Genomic DNA, 17,190 nt, shown 5'->3' with positions numbered 1-17,190 from the left:
TCTTGAGGCTGCCGCCCCCACTCGCAGCGGAACGTCTCCTCGCGGGGGCAAAGGGACCCTGGCGTCCTGCTCTGCTCCAAGGAACCCAGGCGTCCGAGCTCCTAATCCCGCCTCCTCCCTGCCTTTCCACAACAGGGAAATTTGTCCTCTCCCTATTGGCTCTCTTTCATCACATGATCCACCCGCCCTCCTTGCCGGATCTCCTTGAGGGCCGGAATGCACGTGACAATTCCTCTGTGTTGACGTCAATCACATGATCTGTCGCTTCACCGCCCCGCCTCCCTTTTGGCCGGGTCCTTCCGCGTCTCAGTTCCTCTTTTTCTGGCCCTCCACCGTTTTTCTAAGCCGTTTCTCCCTTGCTTTTGTTTGTTTGCTTGTTCGCACCACCTCTTCGGCCTCCACGTCTCCGCCGAACGACGGTTCCTACCCCTCATCAAAAGGGGGAGGTGAAAGGCTCCCGCACTACTTTGTTTTGGTGTCAACATGCCACGCAAGTAGCGCCCCGCCTGCGTAGAGGGGCGGCTTCGTGAATTCTCTTCCGTCGATTGCGCAGCGCTCGTGGCGGCGCGCCCCCTTCAGGAAAGGAGCTCCTGGGCCTCCGCTGCGTCCCCTGCGCGGCCGAGCTTACGCCAGCGGCGCAAGGGCGAGAGCGGGGCGCAGGCGCTCCGGCGTAGGCGGGGCTGTGAATTGCAGAGCTGCGCAGGCAACACCGCAGCCGCGGCCTGTATCCCTGCGCGCGGGCGGAGGAGGAGGAGGAGAGCTGTGAGCACCGCGGAAGAAGCGGAGCGGGCCCGTCGCCTCTTTCGCCGCCCCAACCCGCCGCCGCCATGAAGTTCGTGTACAAGGAGGAGCACCCCTTCGAGAAGCGCCGCTCCGAGGGCGAAAAGATCCGCAAGAAGTACCCGGATCGAGTCCCGGTGAGTGGCCGCGAGGGGGACGTGGGGCGCCTCCGCCTGCGCAGTATCCTTCCGCCGCAAAGAGTCCCCCTTGCCGTTTGGCGCCCCCTCCCCCCACCCGCGGAAACCGCCCCTTGCCCGCCCTCCGTGGCGGTCGCTCTCGGGGGCTCCGCGCGCCCCTCGGCCGCCTCCACCCCCGCGTCGTCACTTTCTCCTTTTCCCTGCGTGGGTGGGGGTCTCCCCTCGTTCCCTCCGCCGTGTGCATGCTGCGTGCAGGCAGCCCCCCCCCGGAGTAGAGCCGCACGTGGAAGTTCCCCCTCCCCGCGCGCGCTTGCAAGCAGGAAGTCTCGTCGGGGGTCCGTCCAGGGCAGGGGGGCGACGACGGGCCTTCTCCACCTTCCCTCCCCGCGAGGCGTTGCCGGCCGCCTAGAGGCCGGCGTGTGGGGCGGCAGGCAGGCAGGCAGGCAGGCAGAGGCGCTCAGGCAGGGCCGGGCCAGCTTCCTCTCTGCGGGCAGCGCGCCTGCTGCTCCTCCGGGCGAGGACAGCCCCTCGACGACGCCCGTCTCTGGAGGGATCGCTTCCATCACAGGCTGTTCCCCGCCACCACCACCACCACCACCACCACAAGCCCTGCTTCCTCGGGGCTTCCCCCCTCCCCGCCAGATGTGGCTGGACTACAGCTCCCATCCACCGCTGCCACCGGAGTCCAGCAACATCGGGTGCCCTACGTTGGAGAGAGCCCCGCTTAAGGCATGGGGAACACTTGCCAGCCACTGGGCAGTGCAGCCTGGAGCTTGCTGTTCAGGCCGGCCAGCTCCCTGCCCCCTGAGGGGGCTCCTTTAAGGACGAGTCCCTTGAGTACAGAGGGGCTCTGCCATTTCCCAGGGGGTAAGCCCTGTTGAGCTTAGTGGATCAGGCTTCTGAGTAAGCAGGCACAGGATTGCTTTGCATGGCTACAGTTCTCTGCACCTTTACCTGGGAGTCAGAGGCCCACCAGGCCCAGTGGGTCTGACTTCCAAGTAAGCATGCAGTAGTTTGTGTTGCAGCTGCGCAATCTCTTGTGCACAGAGATTGTGCACAAGAGATTGGGGGTATGAGTTGTTTCCCTCAGGCTACTTGCAAAGAAAGGTAGTTGTGGTGTGTGAGGGCCAAAAGGTTATTAAATGCAAAAGGTACAGGTCTGTGCCATGAAAACAAGTGTTATTGTATTTTGCCATTGTGTTGGGTTTATATCTCATATCTATCAGGCTCAGAGTAGGTTATAGCAAACTCTCTGTTCATGTTTCTACTTTTCTCCATATTTGTAAATATTTGCAACAAATCAAGACAAAAAAGCAGAAAGAAACTTTTAAATCACATTAAATGTTTGCTGGGACGGAAGAGTTCTTAGTTCTTGTTTTGCTCGCCAACAGACTGTGAGCCATCAAACGTCTTGTGGTGGTGAGTCGCAACTGCACACACAACCAAGAGAGCCCTTTTGTGAATTGCTGCCAGTTGCATTTCTGATGGCAACAGCACACACAAGAGGCTCTGCTTGACAATCTAGGGATGAGCAGAATGGTATGATGAAGAGGTTGTTCTCTATGTACTTGGATTTTAAGCTGTTTAAGGCTTTGTAGGAGCCACCTAATGGTGCAGCGGGGAAGTAACGTGCCTAGGGAGCAAGAGATTGCTGGTCCAAAACCCCTATATTGGATAGCAGCGATATAGGAAGATGCTGAAAGACATCATCTCGTACTGCACGGAAGATGGCAATGGTAAACTCCTCCTGTATTCTATCAAAGAAAACCACAGGGCTCTGTGGGCACCAAGAGTCAACACTGACTTGACAGCACAACTTTACCTTTAGGCCACAACCAGTGAATTGGGCCTGGAAATAAACTAGCAGTTGATGTAGATGATAAAACAAAAGCTGGGAAATGTTTGTGACCTTTGGTGCCTTTGGTGCAGCTTAACAGCCTGACAACAGCATTCTGTACCAGCTGAAGCTTCCATACAGTTTTCCAGGGTAGCCCCATGTAGAATGTGTTACAGCAATCTAACATGACCTCAGTGGATGGGTCACCATGGCCAGGTCTGACCGGTCCAGGGACAAAGGCAGCTGACACCCCAAGCAAAGCTGAGCAAGGGCATCCCTGGCCACAGCCAGTGCCTTTTTAGCCTACTTTCCAGGAGGCTCATGAGATCACCCTGCACTCCCATTTGTGTGTCCCCCATCAACTTCGCAATGCCTGGACCAATCCGAACCTTGCTGTTGTAAGGACATTTCAGTGGCATAGGTTGTGAGGATGTCATCCACCCCGATTCATGTTGGTGGATGCGTAAACATTTGAGGTGTAAGTGGGCTCACTTGTGCACTGCCTAACTGATTTGAACCAAATTTGGACAGTTGTGCGTGAGATACAGGGACAATTTGTACTCAGTTCCTTAGAAGAACCCTGTAAGAGAGGCCAGAGTTGCCAATTTCACAGATGAGCAGCTGAGACCAAGAGCATGGCTAGCCTAAGGCCCTACCTAGTGAACAACTGCTAGGGGTGAGAATTTCTCAAGCCACGGTGCTATCAGAGTTCCCTGAGTTTTACTGGCGTGTTGTCACTTTCTTCCATTTGGCTTCTTCCAAATAAGATCCCCTTTTCCTGTATTTGTTGGAGTAAGTAAAGGTGTTTAAACATCTGACTACTTGAACTTGGCCGTAACCGGAGCTGGGCTAAAAGAACGAAGGGAAAAAGGCATTCTGTTTGCAAACACAGATATGTTTGCAGAGCAGCGGGAGCAGGCTTGATCTTGTGCCCTGGCGATGGAAGACTCTGAACTCCCTTTCCGAGGCCGCCTCTGTGGCAGGGTACAAAACAGTTGCCTTGGACAACCCAAAGGGCTTGTCTGGGGAGGAGGGGGCCATATGGGCCTGGAATGCCTTCAACATCCTGTGCTGAGTGACTGGCAGGGATTCAGTCAGCAGTTATGGGGACATGGTGATGGTGAAATGTCCTGCCTGTCTAATGCACAAGATCTCAGTTAGAAAAAATAGATGGCAACAACGTGCTAAAAGATGAAAAGGGTTCCCAGCAGATTGCTTGGAAGTAGATTTGTTAAAGCAGGGCTTCTCAGTCTTGGTCCCCAGACGGCGTTGCACAACCCCTTCCATATTCTGAAGGGCATTGTGGGGGATGATGGGTTCTGTAGTCCAGCAACATCTGGGGACCCAAGGTTGAGAACTCCTGTATTACAGCTGAACATGTCAGTGGCTCCTCTAACTGATGACGTCTGGGAACCTCCCGTACCCCCCTGTGTGTGCATGATTAACGTTTCTTTCTAGGAGTAGTTGCAAAGGAGGCTAAACATCTGCTAGCCGAGCCCTGCTGTCCCCCTGTGGGTCCCTTGGCTCTGTGCACGACAAGCACAAGACCTTCCCAGGCAAGCGTGCTTGGCTGGCCTGCTGTTCCAGCTGAGCCAGAAGCTCCTTCCTTATTCTGAAGTGGTGATCCTTGGGGGAGCTTCCAGCAGATCTGGGGTTGTCTAGGTGTTCTAGAATGAAATGCGTGACTCACTCCTGCCTGGGAATCTCCCCTTTTGATTGGGAAGCCCTCACCTCCAGGTTATGGTTCTCTGGCTCTGAGGGCAAGGAACCCTTATTATTGATTCCAGGGCTAAGGCCAGCTTTGGAAACAGGTTCTGGGGCTTAGTCCTGCTCCACCATAAGGACATTTTGTGAGTCATATTGCATTATCCCTGCCACAACAGGATTTCCCACTTCATCAGCTGTCCCCAGCAAAAACTGCTCCAATCCTCCCAGGACGGTGATGCTACAGCTTCCTTGAACAGCCCGTTCTATTGCTCAATCATTCCTATAATTAGGAAGTGTTTTGCTGTGGCTGCTGCTTGGACTCTTCCTCATTGCCCTTTGCTGACCCAGCCTGTCTCTCTCTACCCTACAGGTCATTGTGGAAAAGGCACCCAAGGCTCGGATAGGTGATCTGGATAAGAAGAAATACCTGGTTCCTTCAGACCTCACAGGTGTGTGCCCGGCTTGGGGGGGTGGGGGTGGAGTTGGTCAAAGTAGGGAATTGCATTTGGACGCTCCTTTGATCGGGGGTGCACCATGTTGGGGGAGGGGTGTGCAAGTACTTGATAGTGGACCCTTTGGATGAACGCTTTCTCCCTCTGGGCAGAAGTCCTTCCTTTTCTGTGCGCCCTGGCCATCCCTGCAAGGCTTCCCCTGGAGATGTTTGTGAGGACATAAAGCCTTGGAAGGCCAGCTTCCTTGCTGAGGGTTTTTAGCTTCATTCTATGCCTTGGACTGACAGACTGGTTCTCCCACTTTCTCTTCCCCAGTTGGGCAGTTCTACTTCCTGATTCGGAAAAGGATCCACCTCCGAGCTGAAGACGCGCTCTTCTTCTTTGTGAACAACGTCATCCCCCCCACCAGTGCCACGATGGGGCAGCTCTACCAGGTGGGTGTGCGCAAGGCCCTCCACATCGTGCCTTTCTCCCCTGAAATGGTGGTCAAGGCAGATTACCCCCGTTTTTGAAATGCCAAACAAAAACACAGCCGGTAACCGGTGAAGAACAAATGAAATAATTGTTTGAGCAGAAACACTGAAAGAGCCAAGCCAGGATCCTCTGAGAAGCAAGAAAAACACACGCAGCCTCTGAGTGGATCATTTAGTAGACTCAAACAAAAGCCAAACCAGGGGCAGTGTGAAAAGAGGGAGGGAATGGCTTCCCTGATTAAATCGAGAGTTTGACTGCCTGCGGCCCCACCCTACCTGGGAGAGTGTGTCCCCCCTGGACTCAATAAGACTTGCCTGAATGTCCATAGGGTGGAGCTCCAAAGCAGTCTGTAAAGGCACGAGTCGGAAGGTTCTGTAGGAGAGCAGGGGAAGCCTGAGGGTTTAAGGAGCTGCAAGGCTGCCATCAGAGGGCCGCGGGAAGCTGCTTTCGGTCAGGGTTGGCCCACTCATCTGTCTTGCCCAGGGTTGTCTGCTCTGCCTGGCCGTGGTTCTTCAGGGTCTTGGCCAAGGCTCTTTCCCATCACAGGCTGCCTGTTCTTTTCAACGGGAGATGCAGGGGGTTACACCGGGGATCATCTGCTGTGGAGTGGTGACCCCGTTGGTTGGTTGTTTCGTCTTTCCCCCTGCCATGTTTCTCAGCAAGCTCCTTCTCCCCTTCCTCTGTTCCAGGAACATCATGAAGAGGACTTCTTCCTTTACATTGCCTACAGTGATGAGAGCGTCTACGGCAGCATGTAAGGCGTGCCTCCACCTGCTGCCACCGGGGGGCGTGTGCTCCTGAAGGGACCTGCACTTTTGTTGTTTGTTGTTGATTTTATGTTAAAGAGCCTTTTGTCCCAGGAAAGGGGAGGGTGTTTCTGTTTTCCTTCCTTTCTGAAGTGTCCCTCTCCCACCCTCTTAACTCTTTCCCTTATGCCTAACCAACTCCTCCCCGCCCCCCCTGGCTGTGCTGCTCTGCCCGGGCTTTCTTTGCCGTGGTTGTCGGGTTGCAGCTAAAAGAAGCGACCTCTTTCTCTCCTGCATTCTCTTTTCTTTTTTCCATGCACTCTTTCTTTCTTTCTTTCTTTCTTTCTTTCTTTCTTTCTTTCTTTCCTTCCTTCCTTCCTTCCTTCCTTTCTGGATGGGGAGGGGTTGGGTGGGTTTCAAATTCTGAAGAACAACCAAAAGAATTCTTCTCCCATTTCCACCTTGCAGCCCTGAGTGTGCCCCTATTAGGGGTTGTGCTCTGCCTGGCAGTTTCTGTAACCAGAGGGGATGCTCATTAAAAAAAGGAAAAAAAACTAAGAAGAAACTTGAGTCTCTGGGAAGCTTTTTTTGGGGTGCTGATTGAGGAGGGAGGTGGGGTTACCTGCGCCCTGGTTGTAATTGGAAATCACAGTTGCAAATAGTTTGGAGAATAAATCCCAAACAGTGGGTCTGGGTCAGAGCTATATTCTTATATATAGATATAAGATATAGTCACAGCTATGTTCCTGTTCAAATTGCTCTGGGTGAGTTGCAGGAGATAGGTAAGCGTTTTACACTCTCTAACTCTTGATGGTTGAACAGCAAAAGTTTTGGGTTTTTTCCTGAGCTGTGCTGTTGAAACACAGCTTTGGAAAGGAAACCAGGAGTGGATTTTTAGGTGAAAGGAAAATGAACTCTGTTCTAGTACAAAAATAATTTATTTCACTGAACACACATCTTTGTTCTACAAGTGAGTCTCTCCCTCCTGTCCCCTTCTTCCAAGTGGCTGTTTTACTCGAGGATGTCTTGTTCAAAAACCAGGTAAATCTTGCAAACTTGAAGCCTCCTCACCCAGCCTGCACTATTGAGTTGGGTCAGGGATCTGACTGGCCACGTGGCTGGCCAAATCTGTGGGAGAAAGAGTATCTGGCTAACCAGATTCTTGGTAGTGCAGCAGAAACTTGCTTTTCCGTTTGGATCTGCAGGACCGAGACAATTGTATGTGCTTGTGTACTGCTGCTGATACCAGGGTGAAGGAAGCCCAGTGAATCTCTGTTCTAGACTGAGAAGTGACAGGGTGGAATCCTCTTTAACAGAAGGATGCTGGCTATTTGGGAGGAGGGGTTCTCGTGTTGAAGCAGCCAATTTAAGCTGTTGGGTGGCAGTATGCTTGGCAAGTGACAGCCTCACAGGCGGATTGTGGGTGGGACTGAGCTCTCCTGCCTCTCGGTCCTAGACAAGAGCTTTACAAGGAAGGCTGTGCTTGCCCCGAAGTCTCTCACTGGCCCAGAGAGGCCTGAGTGGCTGTGACTTCAAGGAACACCTCACATGGGGACTTCTGCTGGTGGCCAAATGGCAGCCTCCCCTTCTCATCCTGTTCTGGCTCTCCCCCCACAAAAGAAAAGTCTTTTTCTGAGCCATCCTGCATGGTTGTTTGTGTGCTGTGACACAGAATTCTTCTTATTGGACAGAGCTCAGGCTTGCAGATGTTAAAAAATTCCCGAAGAGATTAAAAACAGCAGCCTTTCAGAATGTGCTGCTCTGCCTTTCAGGGCACAGAGGAAGGAGTGCTCTTCTCTTTGCCCTTGTGAGCAGATTGACCAAAGAGCTGTTTTTGCCAGGGCTCAGTTGCCTTTGCTGCGTTTCTGACTTCCCCACCCTTCTCTCTGCCCTTAGCAAGAGCCTTCCCTATGTTCTCCATTGCATGAAGGCTGGCTTCCCTTCCCAGATTTTGAACTCTCTAGGAGGAGAACCCCTTGCATTATGGTGAGAGCTGCCATCGCTGCTTTCCTTGGCAGAGATCTGAAGCGTCCTGACTGACTTTTATTGGTTCCAAATTCATGCTTCCAAGAGACTGGAGGGATGGGAAAATGAATCGTCTGGGGTATGGGTTTTAGGATCCAGCCGGCGAGAAGCAGCAGGCAAGGTCGCCTGACGTGTTTGCCTCCGCCTGCAAAAGTCCTAGGATTCTCTGTCGATCTTCTTGCTTACAAGCGAAATCAAGGGAATGTTGACGTTTTAGTTTTCTGCATGAAAAATCCTATTGCCGTTTGACCCCACTGCTATGGAGTCCCTTCAGCAAAATCACACGTTTGTATTTTAACCCGCCTCGTGGTTTCAAACTTGCCCTTTAAGTAATAATACAAAATGACTACAACGCCCAGGATCCCCATGCTTTGGGGGCTCGTTGACCCACCTTTTTTCTTCCTTTGGGTGGCAAAGACTACAGTACCCAACGTGCATTGCTTCTATTTTCCCTCTCACTCGGGCTTGGCCGGGAAGGGGAGGCGCGTGGGGCAGGACGCATGCGAGGTACCGCTACCCCTCTCGGGAGCTGTAGTTCCGCCTCCAACTTCCGCCTGCAGAGCCTCGCGGCGGAGAGGACTCCACCTCCCGAGAGGCTCCGCGGCAGGGGCGGGGCCGGGTTCCCTGAGCGAGCAGGGAGGGGGAAGAGAGGGGAGGGGGCCACCGAGTCGGGCGGCACCGGACGGAGCGAGAGGCGGCTTGAGGGGGGCGCGGGCGAGGGGGGTCCCGAGCCCCGCCGTCGCCGCGGGCAGGGGGTGGCGGGCGAGGGGGCCGGCCATGGCGGAGCCCAGCCCTGAAGGTAAAGGGCCAGCAAGTTGGCGGCGGAGTGGGGGAGGAGAGATGGGGGCGGGTGGGGGCACCCGGAGGGGGCAGCGGAGAGCCGGAGGGGGGGGCTCGGGGGGGGCGCCAAGCCGCTGGCGGGGCCGCTGAGGGGGGTGGGGTCCGGGCTGGGGGGCAGCCCCCCCCGAGGGAGTGAGGCGGGGAGGGGGTGAGGTCTCCGGCGGGAGGGGTGCAGCGGCGGGAGCCCCCAGGCCCGCCTCGGTGTCCAGGGGGGCCCTGAGGGGCTCAAACCTCCGCGTCGGGCGGGGTGGGGGGGCGAAAGGGGCAGCAGTCTCCCCGAAGCGGGGCGGGGGGGTTGGGCGGAGGAAGCGGCTGGAGCTGGGCCGGGGGAAGCCCGCGGGCGGGGGGGGCGGCGGCACAAAGGGAGAAAGTTGGTGGGGGGCGAGCAAGGGGAAGGCTGCGGGGTGGGGAGGGGGCTCTGCCACATGCCGGGGGGGGGGCTCCGCAGCCGGCCTGCGGGGAGCGAGGCTAGCTCCAGGGGAGGCGGGGGTTGGGGGCTGCCTGGGAGCCCGGGCGGGAGCCGGGCGTCCGGGAGGGCGGCCAGCCAGCCAGCCAGCCGGCGGGGGAGAGCGGGCGCTGTGTCGCCGGCGGGGGTGGGGAGGAAGCCGCGCCTCGCCTCGCCTCGCCTCGCCCGCTTCCCCATGGAAACTTGCGGGGTGGCGGGCGGGGGGTGAGTCGGACTCCTCTCCTGGATGTTTCTGAGGTGGGGGGGCAGACTGTGGGGGAGGCGAGGCGGAGGGGGGCTGGGCAGAAAGGAGCGCTGGGAGCGGAGGGAGGGCTGCGGGGGCCCTGGCAAGGGGGGGAGGGAGGGCGGGCGGGCGTCCCCGCGGCTCCCTCCGGAGAGGAGAGGCGCCCTACTAAGCAGCCAGTTTCAGCAAAGCGGGGAGGGGGAGCTCCCTAAATGCTAGGCAGCCATGCCCCATGCAGAGTGGGGCGGGGCGAGGCGAGGGAGACCCCCAGGTCTTCTCTGTGTGCATCTGCATGTTGGTAGGAGTGCGCCTTCTCCTTTGGGGTTGGCTCCCCTGGGGATGGGGCCGGGGGTGGGGAGGCTGCCGAGGTCTTCTCTGCTTCCCACTCCAGTGACCCCTTCTCCCCCCACCCTTTGTTTCCAGATCCGCCTCCAACCTTCAAACCGGAGACCCAGGTAAAAAACAAAACTCAGCCTGCCCGCAAGCGGAATGATTCCCAGCCCAAATCTCCCCATAGTAGCCCATTCTAGTGTGTGTGGTGTGGTGTGGAGGAAACGATCCTGCTGTGGCCCCTCCCTCTTTCCAGGGCCCCTCCCTCCTTCCGGGCACCCCCCCCCCCCCACGGCCTGCTTTAACCTGCCTCCTGCACTCCCTCCCCTAACCGCATACCCAGCCCAAATGGCCCTGCTGCACAGGAAAGCGCTTTGCTGGAGCCCTGTGGTTGCTACATCCCAGCACGTGTGCTCCACCTCTGGTGCGCTCAAAGCCAGCTCCCCACAAGCAGCACCCAACCCTGCCAGGGGTGAAACCAAAACATCCTGGCTCTCCTTCCTCTTCCTCCCACTCCAGATGCTTAACCCCTTGTCTTCCTCATTGTACCCCTTCTTGGGAGCTCTGACTTGGGTTTCTGGTTTGCAGGGAAGGTGGGGTGGGGGGACTTCTGTTTTGGGAATTGATATCAGAAACTGCTGGCTCCTGTCCTCTAACCCAGGGGTTCTGAAACATGGGTCCACAGATGCTGTTGGATGACTCCCCCCATCCATTCCCTGCTGTTTGTTGCAAAGGATCATGGGAGTTGTAGTCCAACTACGTCTGGGGACCCAGGTTTCGGGACCCCTGGGCTAGCCTATTTGAAGGTAGTTTTCCTCCACTTACCCCACAATTAGGGGTGCCATGTGTGATTGTGCTTGGCTGCTTTGAATTCTTGCCCTATGTGTAAAGAATCTGGAGGTGTGTGTGTGTTTGTCTGTTTGTCTATCATCTGTCTTTGTGTGTATTAACTCATCTCTCCCCACATCCCACTAGCCTCCTGAAAAGCGACGGAGAACAATTGAGGATTTCAACAAGTTCTGCAGTTTTGTTCTTGCTTATGCTGGCTACATCCCTTCTACTAAGGAGGTCAGTTGGGGCTCCACAGAGGCAGGACCTCTTTTTTCTTCTCTCTCCCTGCTTCTCTTAATGGCTTGTTAAATGCCTAAAACTGCATGCCCTCAATTTGCATTTTACTGGGGAGCTTTTGGGGGAAAGGCTGGTGGAGGAAGGGGTAGCTTGTTAAACAGAAATTCATTGACGCTTTTACCTTTTTAAAGATGTATGTTCATGCTGTGATGGTCCCCTGGTGCTCCAGAGCCCACCTCCGGACAGGAAGGCTTTAGCTGTACATTCTGGCATGTCTTAGATCCCCTCTGCTCTCAGCCTTGGCTCGCATGGTCTGTAGTTGGTACAGCAGCCTGAAACCCTTGAAAACTGCAGCTAGTGCTTTTATAAACTACAAGTCCCAGAATGCTCTGAGGCAAGGCCATTTTGTTCAGACACCACAGTGTGTTGCATGTTGGGAAGTGTAGGCAGTCTGGAAACAAGGGGGCAGACATGTCCTGGCTTGTTATGCAGCATAGCTCCTCAGACTTTCTGCAGTGCATGCTGGGAGCTGTAGTTCTTGCAGCTGCTCTGGGCTAGTTAGTGTTAGTTTCTGTTCACTCAGAGGGCTTAACTTTGGCACTTTTTTAGTGCCACGCTTCAGCCTTCAGAGGTGTTAAGTAGCAATAGAGCGGGGGGCCCTCTATCACTGAGTAAGCACAATCACCCCCCAATGAATTTTTGGGGGCAGAGCTTTCAGATCAGGTAGTGAGGCTCCAAGGAAGCTTAGATTGCCACACCTCTTCCTTTAGGAAGCTCTGACTTTATGAATGGGTCTCATACTTCAAAAGAGTCAGTGACTGTGAATCCCACTCAGGAGATGTTTTGTAGCTTTAGTAATATTTTTATATTCCTCTGTTCCTTAATCATTGTCCAGGGTTTAATTTTCATATTGTTAGGCTCAAATAAACCTTGATTTGGTGGTGTTTTTTGTCTCACTCTTTGTCCAAGGAGCTCCTAGTGCTGTACAGGGCTTTCAGCTGTGGTGGGAATGATAGGCTTCATGCTCCCCATATCCTCACAACAGCCCTGTAGGTTAGGCTGAGAGACCGTGACAGGCCTGCAGCCACCCCATGAGCTCCACCCTGGCGGAGTTGGGATCTGAATCCAGACCTCTGCTCCTAGTCTGACACCCTAACCATCACACAACTCTGTCTCTCTCACTGTGCTTCCTGGACCTGATAAAATCTTTATCCCTAGGGAGGTTTGCCTTGCTTCCTCTCTCTTTTTAAATGGAAATTGAACACCCACTGATTCTGTGACCTTTTATCAGCTATACATTTTCTCTGTTGCTTTTAACTGCTTTGTGCTTACACCGTAATGGTTTGTGTGTGTGTGTGATTATTTTTGTAAGCCACCTCATGGTGACATGGCCAGGGAAGGCCAAATGGAGATATTCAGCAGAAAACTACAATGGGTAGTTATTTTTGAGTTAAGCTGTTTGGTCTTCCATATTGTTCCAGCTCTGGCTGGATATCCCCTCTCTCCTTGTGTCCCACCGGAAAGTCTGGGATCAGCCGAGAACCTCATTTGAGAGGCATTTCCATTGGTTGGTCCACAATGACAGAATATCCTCCCGTCCTGGTTACATCCACGGAAGGGCCTCCCAGATGGACCAGAGTATTAAGAGAACCTGCTGGGGCCTTACTTTGAGTGTTTTCTGGAGTGAGGTGAGGGAACCTTGACCCTTGAACTTGCTCTCCCCAGAGAGGCTAGCGCCAGATCTTTTGTCCGTGCCAGGCGAAGAACTTTTTATGTATCTGGGCCTTCTAATCATTCATCCGACTTTACTGGGAAGCGAGACTGTTGTTCTAGTCACTGGAGAGAAGGCATTCCCTCCCCTCTTGCCCGGGGGCTTCCCAGAGGCATCTGGTGGACCAGTGTGGGAAACAGGAGGCTGGACTAGATGGACCGCCTTGGGCCTGATCTAGCAGAGCTGTTCTTGTGTTTGCTTTGTCTGCTGCAGACTTACCTTGTACTGGTTCTCAACCTTGGGTCCCTGGATGTTGTTGGACTACAAGTCCCAGCATCCCCAGCCACAATGGCCTTTGTAGCTGGGGGTAATGGGAGTTGTAGTCCAGCATCATCTGAGGGCCCTCATATGAGAATCTCAGCTGGTCTTTGGAACTGTGAGCCAGCCTCAGCACTGAAGAGAGTGGGGTGTGAAAGTATGAATCAGTCAAGTAGCAGCCCAAGAAATGAGCCCCTTCTGCTTTCTTTGTCTTGCAGGAAAATGACTGGACACCCTCTGGCTCGAACTCTCCCATCCGCCCAGAGAGTGTGGTGGACAGCGACGGCTGGGAATCGACTCACTCAGACCTGCACACCATTGAGACCTTTGTGAAGAAGGCCAAGTCTTCGAAGAAGAAAGCGGCCTTCCGGCGGCTGAAATCCGACAGCTCACTGCTGGAGAAGATGAAACTCAAGGACTCGCTTTTTGACTTGGACCCTGTCGGGAAGCAGCAGCAGCAGCCTCCACTGGCAGGGCCCAAGGGGGGAGGCCTGGACAAGAAGAAGGACAAGAGGAACCGGAAGGCCACCTTGGAGGCAGGGGGCGCCAAGCGGAACCGGGGCGACCCGGTGGGGGAGAAGCGGTCGCGCATCAAAAAAAGCAAGAAGCGGAAGTTGAAAAAAGCAGAGCGCCCCGAGAAGAAGCACAAGGCTTCCCTGAGCGAGACAGACTCTGAGGAGGAGGAGGCGGCGGCGGCTCTGAGGCCGGGAGGGGAGGACGAGAGGGCCACGGCAGCGGCAGCCGTGGTCTCTGTGCAGGCTCCCCCAGAGCTAATGGCTGCCAGGCTCCCCCTTAAGCTTGAGGACACGGAAGGGAAGGAGGGCATCAGCACAGAAACCAGCCAGGATGGGGAAGGCAGCTCCAGCGAAGGCGAGATGAGGGTCATGGATGAGGACATCATGGTGGAATCAGGTGAGGAGGTGGAAGAAGAAGAAGAACTGGGGCCAGCTCAGGGCACCTAACACAAGCATTTATTTAGCTGGGGAAGTGATGGCCACCCCCAGCATTTTATGCACCCAGAAAACACGGACGTCCTGTTTTGCTAGCCTAGCCAATCGTCATTTACAGACCTCTCCTCCATGAGTTCTGCCAATCTTTTTTTTTTAATGTTACCGTCCCCTCCCCCTGCCCAAAAGTGTGATGGGTAATGATACTTTTGATTTAGTAAAGTCTGTTTTTGAGTTGGTGTGGTCAAGTGCAGGAATGATTTCTGCTTTGGTTATCCTCCTCCTCTTTTCCCTCCAAGAATGTACACACATAATCTATCAGCAGTTAAGATGAGCTCTTTAGAGGATAAAAGCGCTATATATCTGACGTATCTGCACTCTCTGTGTTCTAGAATGAAAGAGGTGTCTTGCTAGATTAGACCTGGATTCATGGAGCCCAGCTTCCTTTACAAGAACCACAGCGACCAGCTGGCACTCACCATTGGCCAGACTGCAGCTTTTCTGCCACCTTCCCCTAATTCTGCATATAGAGGTGGAGCAGTGGAGACCCTGGTTCATCCATGTTCAGACTTTGCTCTCCTGGATGTTCCTGGCTTTCTCTCTCTCCAGTTTTCTGGACTCCAGCAACTGCTTCTGTCATTTCTGACTTCAAAGAGGGTGGAAAATGTACTCTATAAGAGATGTACACATATCTCCTATAAGGAGGAGAGCTGGTCTTGTGGTAGTGAGCATGACTTGTCCCCTAGCTAAGCAGGGTCTGCCCTGGTTGCATATGAATGGGAGACTTTATGCGTGAGCACTGTAAGAGATTCCCCTCAGGATGGAGCCGCTCTGGGAAGAGCTGAAGGTTTCAAGTTCCCTCCCTGGCTTCTCCAAGATAGGGCTGAGAGAAATTCCTGCCTGCAACCTTGGAGAAGCTGCTGCCAGTCTGTGAAGGCAATACTGAGCTAGATAGAACAATGATCTGACTCAGCATATGGCAGCTTCCTATGTACTGGGGATCCAAGGCTGAGAACCCTGCCTTGGGATGGGGCTGCTCTAGGAAGAGCACTAGCATGCTTGCATGCAGAAGGTCTCAAGTTCCCTCCCTGGCAGCATCTCCAAGATAGGCCTGAGAGAGACCCCTGCCTGCCACTTTGAAGAAGCTGCTGCCAGTCTGGGTAGACAACACTGAGCTAGATGGACCAAGGGTCTGACTCAGTAGAAGGCAGGTTCCTTTGTTCCTGTCTTTGGTATAGTTGTATTCTACTCCTGGGCTTGGCCTAAATGCAAGGCTGAAGCCTCACTCCCTGACCACTAGAAGTCCTGTTTCTCTTGGGTTTCACCAGGCACTCCTACATATTCTCAAGCCCATCTCCACAGCTGAAAACCACCGGGGTCTTTAAAGAGAGGACCAAAGCTGGCAGTAAGATGCTGGTAGTTGTGGCGGCCATGTGCAGCCCCAGCTGGGTGTTGGCCCCAGGCAGCCTGGCAAACTTCCTCTCTCTGTCTCTGCAGGGGATGACTCCTGGGACCTCATAACGTGTTACTGCGAGAAGCCATTTGCAGGGCGGCCCATGATCGAGTGCAACCAGTGCCGGACCTGGATCCACCTCTCGTGCGCCAAGATCAAGAAGACCAACGTCCCGGACATCTTCTATTGTCAGAAGTGTAAAGAAAGCTCCCGGAAGCCGCAGCAGCCCCTGCTGCCCGCAGCAGCCCCTGTTGCAACAGCCACTGTTGCGCCCAGGGGAGGTGGGGAGCCCTAGCATGGACAGAGGGGGCAGCGCCATGCTGGGCTTCCATCCCAGAGGGACAAAAGACTGGACAGGGCCGTTGGGAGCCTGCTCTGCATGGGCATCTGAAAACTAGCTTTGGCCGCTTGGAGGCAGGCAGGAAAGAAGAGGTGCTTGGGGTATTTGGGGTGGTGACAGTCCCAGCACCAAAGGGGGGAGGCTGGGGCGAGGCTCCAGTGCCACCCCCCCTGCAGAAAGCAGTTCCTGGCTGGCAGTGACAAGCCCCCACCTCACACCTGCTTCCTTTTCGGGGGGCTGGTCTTAGCCCCCCTCCATGCTCTCTGTAGGAGAATGACTTGGGGGGTGGGTGAAGGAGAGAAGTATGAAACTGACCATCTGGACGGTTCCTGTTTTGTAAGTTAGGATGCACAAAGTGTTTTTTGGGGGGAAGAGAGGGCAGTAGAAGAGGGTTGGGGTAGAAGCGTCTTCATTTCCTACTAGCTCTCCCCCGTCCCCTGCCCCAGTAAGTTTACCTGTAAATAGGCAGCAGGGAAAGGTGTGGGCATTTTTTGTCCCTACACCTCACCCCCATGTTTTGGTTTATTTTTTAAATTTCCGGCCCAGTTTTCGGTGTCTTCAAAACTTCTATTTCATTTTTCCAGGGAGGGGTGAGGAGTGGGGTGTGTCGACTGAAGCATCCTGATTGCAGCTGCAGAGCCTGGAATGGGAGGGTGGGATTTGTTTTATTAAAAATTTTGTTTTGGAGGTGGGTTTGAAATTGGATTTCTTCAAAAGATTAATTCTGGACAAAGGATGAGGGAGAGAACACTTCAGGAGACTGAAAACTGAAAGGTTTTATTTGACCCAAATATTAACAATCCTCTTCCTCCCCGCAGCATTTCGAGAGGGTGAACTAGCCTGGAAAACCTTTGCGATTTTGCTGTTACCAGAATTAAAAAGGGACAGCTTATTTGTGTGTGTGTTCTGACAGCTCCCATTGAGAATGGGGAGGAAGGATTTTGTTTCTAACCATTGGGGAGTGGGGGCCAGATAGGCTTGAGGTGTATGAAGAATGCCAGCCTCACTTTAGAATGGGAGATGTGCCTGCCCAGAGTTCCTGCTCTTAGAACTCCAAGGTGGGGCTGTGAGTTCCACCACCTCCTGCTCCCCATGTCGAGGTTTAGTATTTTGATCAGTGGTTGGGAGTTTCTGTTCGTTTGTTTTTTCTTTTGCTTTTCTTAAGGGTCCCTTTTCTCTCCCCTACTCCACCCCCCTACCCTTTTTGTTTTAATATTTGCAACCGTGTACATGGCAGAGTTTTTGAATGTAAATAAAAGCTGTGGACCCTTTTGGCGTTTGTACAGAAAGTTGTGGTCTTCATTCATGTTCTGTGTGCTGGAACTGGGGGTTGGGG

At 54.1% G+C, this 17,190-nt stretch overlaps 2 protein-coding genes across 2 annotated transcripts; both read left to right on the top strand.

Moving 5' to 3' along the window:
- The first annotated feature begins 662 nt into the window (after window positions 1–662).
- GABARAP (GABA type A receptor-associated protein) lies at window positions 663–6,698 on the top strand. Its single transcript, XM_053260709.1, has 4 exons — window positions 663–917; window positions 4,832–4,910; window positions 5,229–5,347; window positions 6,077–6,698. The coding sequence occupies exons 1-4, from the start codon at window positions 828–830 to the stop codon at window positions 6,143–6,145; spliced, it is 357 nt and encodes a 118-aa protein (XP_053116684.1). The 5' UTR covers window positions 663–827; the 3' UTR covers window positions 6,146–6,698.
- A 2,119-nt stretch (window positions 6,699–8,817) lies between these two features.
- On the top strand, window positions 8,818–17,125 carry PHF23 (PHD finger protein 23). Its single transcript, XM_053260707.1, has 5 exons — window positions 8,818–8,957; window positions 10,111–10,142; window positions 10,993–11,085; window positions 13,333–14,026; window positions 15,559–17,125. Exons 1-5 carry the CDS (start codon window positions 8,936–8,938, stop codon window positions 15,807–15,809), a joined length of 1,092 nt encoding a protein of 363 aa, XP_053116682.1. The 5' UTR covers window positions 8,818–8,935; the 3' UTR covers window positions 15,810–17,125.
- The last annotated feature ends 65 nt before the right edge of the window (window positions 17,126–17,190 follow it).

The sequence above is a fragment of the Hemicordylus capensis genome, chromosome 6 (assembly GCF_027244095.1).
Source record: "Hemicordylus capensis ecotype Gifberg chromosome 6, rHemCap1.1.pri, whole genome shotgun sequence".
In the NCBI taxonomy this organism is placed as follows: domain Eukaryota; kingdom Metazoa; phylum Chordata; class Lepidosauria; order Squamata; family Cordylidae; genus Hemicordylus; species Hemicordylus capensis.
This window is presented reverse-complemented; position numbering and strand designations above follow the sequence as displayed.